The sequence below is a fragment of the Fulmarus glacialis genome, unplaced genomic scaffold (assembly GCF_000690835.1).
Source record: "Fulmarus glacialis isolate BGI_N327 unplaced genomic scaffold, ASM69083v1 scaffold11020, whole genome shotgun sequence".
Lineage (NCBI taxonomy): Eukaryota > Metazoa > Chordata > Aves > Procellariiformes > Procellariidae > Fulmarus > Fulmarus glacialis.
In genome coordinates this window covers 64-6,147 of record NW_009187164.1, presented here as the reverse complement: position 1 = coordinate 6,147, position 6,084 = coordinate 64, and the positions used below count along the sequence as shown (strand labels likewise).

At 44.0% G+C, this 6,084-nt stretch overlaps 1 protein-coding gene across 1 annotated transcript in view; it reads right to left on the bottom strand.

Moving 5' to 3' along the window:
• Positions 1-5,813, bottom strand: part of LOC104074123 (disintegrin and metalloproteinase domain-containing protein 9-like) — a gene marked incomplete at both ends in the record, with an annotated part of 14,450 nt that extends 8,637 nt beyond the window's left edge. The window contains 5 exons of the mRNA XM_009574142.1: positions 2,744-2,934; positions 4,741-4,817; positions 5,277-5,355; positions 5,457-5,521; positions 5,709-5,813. Coding sequence (XP_009572437.1) covers positions 2,744-2,934; positions 4,741-4,817; positions 5,277-5,355; positions 5,457-5,521; positions 5,709-5,813 — 517 coding nt within the window. The remainder of the gene's footprint in view (positions 1-2,743; positions 2,935-4,740; positions 4,818-5,276; positions 5,356-5,456; positions 5,522-5,708) is intronic.
• Between the last annotated feature and the right edge of the window lie 271 nt (positions 5,814-6,084).

Below are 6,084 nucleotides of genomic sequence, written 5' to 3'. Positions count from 1 at the left end.
TTTCCCTGGCAGGTTCTCAGTAAATTCAGCGAAATTGTAGCAATTTATAAAACTATATTTCCACCATGGGAGCTGATAAGTGATTCTTTCATCTAAATGCTTCATATTATTATCAGGAGGCAGCATCTCTGAATGTCACTCTTCATTTCTTTCACTGAATGCGATCACAGTATGCTGGCATAGGCCAGGCGGTTGCTATAAATAATCCACGCTCGTAGGTACAAAAATAACACTATCTCAGCTCTTTTGAAAGCAGAAACAGTAATGACAAAAGTCCTTACAAGCTCTAAAAGCGTTCACAAATCAAAGCAAATAAACGTTTTTCTAACCAAGATGTTTCTGAAAACAACCGCATTAGTAATATCCAATATCAAGTGATGTCAGAACAAATTAATTTCCTTTGATAACATGGAAACTGTGTTTCTGAACAGAAGAGAACCAGCAGATATGTGCATTTTGACATCACTAAGGCTTTTTAAAATGTAATTTAAGCAAACCGGGGCAGTAGATTGCAGATTTGCTTACTATAAAGTGAACACTAACTACAGGCACAGAGAGAGCAGTTGCTGATCTTTATTGCCGAGATGTAAAGATGCATTAAATGAAGTCCCAAGGGAGTCAGACCCAGAGCAGAAACTGTTCAACATCTATCCCAGCAGCCTGCGGTTAACACAGCATGCTGGCAGATTTGCGAACAACTCCACCAGAGAAGTACGATGAACCGTGATAAGACTCGAAATTATTCTGCTACTTAATGAGGGAGAAGAAAAGCAAACAAATAGGATGAAGGATGTCCTGGTTTCGGCTGGGATAGGGTTAAATTTCTTCTTAGTGCTGTGTTTTGGATTTATGATGAGGAGGATGTTGATAACACACCGATGTTTTCAGTTGTTGCTAAGTGCCCTCCTAGTCCAAGGACAGCTCCCATGCCTGCTGACTGAGCTAGGTACACAAGATGGGAGGGAACATAATCAGGACAGCCAGCCCAGCTGGCCAATGGAGTATTCCATACCATGTGACGTCATGCTCAGTATATGAATGCTAGGCGTGATCCAGGAAGTAGCAATTGCTACTTGGTTATCGGTCAGCGCGGGTGGTGAGCAATTGCATTGTGCATCACTCATTTTGTATATTCTATCCTTATTATTATTATTTTCCCTTTTCTGTTCTATTAAACTGTCTTTATCTCAATCCAGGAGTTTTTCTCACTCTCACCCTTCCGATTTTAAAGACAGGTCAGGCCTTGGAACAGGCTGCCCAGGGAAGTGGTGGAGTCACCATGCCTGGAAGTATTTAAAAGACGTGTAGATGAGGCGCTTAGGGACATGGTTTAGTGGGCATGGGGGTGTTGGGGTGATTGATGGTTGGACTCGATGATCTTAGAGGTCTTTTCCAACCTTAATGATTCTATGATTCTATGATTCTCTCCCCACCCCCCTGGCGGGGGGAGTAAGCGAGCGGCTGCGTGGTATTTGGCTGTCTGCCGGGTTAAACCACGACGAAGGAGCAGGAGTAGCATCAGTAAAGGCAGGTGACATGACCTTCCCCCTTACTCAGTGCTCACAAGACTTCAGCAAAAGTGACTGCTGGGAGAGAGGCACCCGGCCATGGCCCCAAAGACTTGCACCTCCAGGTCCCTCTGGAGGTAAGGGGAAGGCAGAGCACTGGAAGGTCTTCAGAGGTTTCTCTAGAAAAGGGGAATTGCATCCTCAGAGCATCAATTTCTGACACACTAATAAGGAATATTCAAGCATTGCAGGACGTTGTCCAGAGGGGTTGTGCAGACTCCGTCCTTGGAGGTCTTCAAAATCCAACTGGATAAAGCCCTGCGCAGCCTGGTTTGACCTCAGAGCTGACCCTGTGTGGAGGAGGAGGCTGAACCTGAGACCTCCTGAGATCCCTTCCAACCTGGCTCATCCTATGATCCTATGAGATGGAGCTCCAGACTGTTGTCAGAGGGGCTGGTAGCACCCACATCGTGGGAGCACATCCCACCCACCAAGCTGTGTCCTTCCCAGGCTCTTTGGCTGGGCAGCCCTACAAGAAATGGGTCTGGAGGGAAGAGCTCTGGATGCAGACCCTGGTCCACGAGCCTACGCTTTCCTTTCTGGAAAATACTGGATTGTCAATAGATTATCTATGATAGAAAGTCAGTAACGATTGAAATCATTGCTTCTGTGGCTTCTGATCACAGCTTATTTAGAAACGTTATCTGTCTTTAAAATGAAGCATTTCAGATTTGTTTATTGAAACCTTCAGCTGCTTTTACCTCTGGAGCCGACAGACACATCAGTTTCCCTCTTTATTGCTGTCTTAAAAAATTCTTGTTTGCTACTTCCACTTTCGTTTCAACCACCATTTTTGAGACCTGAATATTTTTGTCAGGGTTTGTGAGATGAACTGGCAAGCGGGAAGGGATCTCAAGAGAGAAGTAAACCCAGGGCAGGATGATCTGCACCTGACAAAGTGCTACCTAACACTCCTCCAGAAACAAAACGGGGTCATAATTTCACAGCGTGATGCTTAGGCATGGCTGTAGGTATGGTTTCCATACCGTGTGAGGGTGCTTTGCTCATCGTCACTATACAGAAATCCTGTTTGCTTCCAGACCTGCAGATGCTTTACAGGTGTGAAACTCCTGTCCTGCGCAATTTTCCCTGTGGTCGGATCACTCCCAGCATTTAACATAACCCGTACGTATACACACGAGTGTGCAACATCGACACGAGTGGATGGGGACTCCTTACTTTGATTTTATGATTCCCGTTCACAAGTTCTCCGTCTTCGGGCAGATGGTCCTTGTGCTCTTCGGGCACGTGGCACAGCTGACCTGAGCCACCTTCCAATGTCTTTCGGTAAATGAGGTGTTGAAACGTCGAGGAGCCCTCCATGGGCTCGATTTCGTACCTCAGATCTCCAATTTGCAAAACTCCACTGCGAATTTTCAAACAGAGAAGTCAGTAAAAGATGTGAACTAAATGACTTCTTAAATTATTTAGTAAATACAAAAATAAACAAGGTGCAGGGTGCTCATCATAGTGTGGCTGGCCATGCGGGACAGCCCTGTGCATCTCGCCAACAGGTAGAAGCTCCAGGAGCCGCCTCTGGGGTTCAGGGCTATTGGGATCAGCCCATATTTTATGGTTTTTTTTTTTTTTGGAAGGGGGGATATGGAAAAATTTAGCTCTTTCATACCACTGCTCCTGTGGGCAGGGATCCAGTGAGAAGATACAAGGAGCTCACTTAAAAGACTTTTTATGGAAATAAACTGTCATGCCCAGGGTTTAGGATACATAAGACAGCCTTGAGAGAGCAATCATGCAGCTTTGGGAAAAAGTTAAAGAAGCTGCAGATGAATGCTGTATATTAAATGAAAGTGAGAAGGCAATAAAAGCTCTGCGCTACGGCTCTTCCAAGGAGCATCCGTCTTTAAGATCTACTTATCCCTGCATAGACATTGCACCTAAACAGGCTGCATCTGCTAATAAGTTTGCATCCTAAAAAAACTCACTTAATTCAGAGACCTTTTGGGGTGCATGTTTGAGAAAGAAGGTGCAGGTAGGTCTACCAAATCTCAATCTCGTGCCTGGTCTTATAAGAGAGGCTCAATGGGTCTTAGTTTCACCAGAGTTTGAATTATTTAGTCCTAAAATGTTCATAATTACTAGTTTGTGTATCACAATAGGAAAACGTGGCCTCATCAAACACTGAGCTGGAAACCCAGAAGACTTTGCTAAGGCAGTTGTGCATTTATCAAGAAGGTCTTTAATGGGAAAAAACTGCCATTTTCCCACCCTGTGAGTCCCCTGCATCCAGGCTGAGAAGGAAGCCAAGACTTGCTGTGGGGAGCCTGACACTGGTGCAGAGCGTGGGCATTTCTGCTGGATGCTCTAGGTCATGGATGACTGCATGGAAGGCTGGATAACTTCCTTCCGCCAAAGCCAGTGAAAATAATACAAAATAAAATCAAACATTTTCAAAGTTAGGACAACTTCTTAAAAAAAAAAAGCAGCTTCTGCTCCCCAGGGCTGGTATTTCTGGAGAAGATGGAAGGTTTGGGTTTGATAACGTTGCGGAGGGATAGTGTAAGAAGAGTTCTGCTGAGCTATGCATGGTTCATTTAAATATCCTCTTAATCTTCAGAGGAGAGGTTACGCTGGTATTCCTTTTTGTTTGGCTAATATTATAAAGTGAATAAGTTCTACAGGAAGGACTTCAAGAGGGATGTTGGTGATGGTTATGGGCGACCACCCATATTTTGGGAAGTCTGATTTGCAGGAGACTGTTATGCCCGTACAGATAGTCTTTCTGTCTCGTGTTCAGAGCTTGCACTATCAGAAATGAATATATCCCAGATGTGGAGTGTGCCTGAAGAGGAAAGTTTCTTGAGAAGTGTTTGTTTAATTTACCATCTTTTAAAGTAAGTCTTGGAGCTGTCTTGGCATGTCAAACCTGCTACCTGCTTAGAGGCTATATAAAGCACATTCTTTGGCCAAAAATTTCATTTAAAACTATTTTTCTATGAAATATCCGCCTTCAAAATCTATACTGGAGATGCTGTAAAATCTGTAATGCTAAAAAAAAATCTCAGCTATGTTTGAAGATTTGAATTTTAGTAGCGGGATGCAGCAGGAAGCGTCGCACGCAGAAGTTAGGGCATCTGCTTTAAAAAGGAAGATAAATGCCCAGCTCCATTAATTTGATACTGAAACCCCGGGTTTCCCCTGGGAAGAGCCTCACCTGAGCCCAAAGCACGTGCTGAGGACGACGATGGATCCCGGGGAGCCTTCCACAAACCCCTCGTAGTAGCAGTCGTCCTGCAAGGTGCAAACGTGGCTTCAGGCTGCGGGAAAAGCTCCCATGCGCAGGTGAGTAAAGGGACCCATAAAACCTCCCCAAATCCACCCTTCACCTCTTCGGTATTTCATGTGCCAAAAAAGTGAAGGCATAAAAGGTAAGCAGGGAAAAAGCAGGAGCCTGAGAGCTCATCATTGGATAATGATGAAGTTTCAGGGGTATTTTTTGATTTCTCAATTTCTCTTTTGATGGAGTGAAATTATTTTTTAAAACTTTAAAGATTTGAAAGGGAAATCAAGTGTGCTGATCAATCTGAAATTGTTTTTCCAGTGTTTATCAGTCTCTATACAATTACCTTCCTTTTTTTAAACAAACTGTAAAAATAATGGATTTTTTTAGAAACAGAAAGCCATCCCTTGCTCAGATCCACTGGTGTAGTTCTGGCTGTCAATGCATCCTTGACAGACGTCTAAACTTACCTGAATATATGGAAACTCGGTTATCAGGTATCCTTCTGGACTGTACGTGAAAACTGGGATGTCCTTGGCTATCAAATTCCTGAAAAGCAAAGCAGAAATCCTCGGAGTGGGTTAATTAATTCCCCATAATGGCTCCGTGCAAAAAATAGCAGAGGAAGGAAAACTGGGGAAGAGCCGTACTTTGCCTGCTTCAGATGGACGATGTGGTGTTTTCCTTCTGCCGTTATTAAATAGGACATATCGCTCTGGAACGGACGAGGCACTGATTAATCTCAGAAATTAATCCAACAGTGGAAAAACTATTTACAGGCTGATTTTGGCTGATTTTTGGCAGTCTCCTCCCTTCGGCACCCACCCGTGGCCCCTGGGAGAGGCAGGGTCTGGCCTGGGGGAATCTGTGTTCTAAAAAACATTTCCTAAAAAGCAAATGACCTCTGTGAAGGTCCCATCCGTTGCCTCCAGCAGCCTGGGCACTGTTACTTCGGAGTAGACAATTCTCGATGCTTCAACAAAACCTGAGGGAGATTCTGCATTTAGGGAAAAAGGTCATTAATCACACCAGGTAATGAAGGATTTCCCACCCCTGCAGTGCAGAAGGAGGATTTTAAGTGGAAGTTTGAAAAATTCGGTATGTTTAAATTTTGCAAGTCCATCTATCTTCAATGAGAGGTATAAAGGAGGTGGTTGAACAGCTCTCTGCTGTTAATGCCGGCTTCTAATGAAGCTTAGGATACAAGAAATTCGGGAGAACATTTTTTAGGAGGGGAAAAAATGAGATGACTTCTGTAATTACAAGATGTGAAGCCCA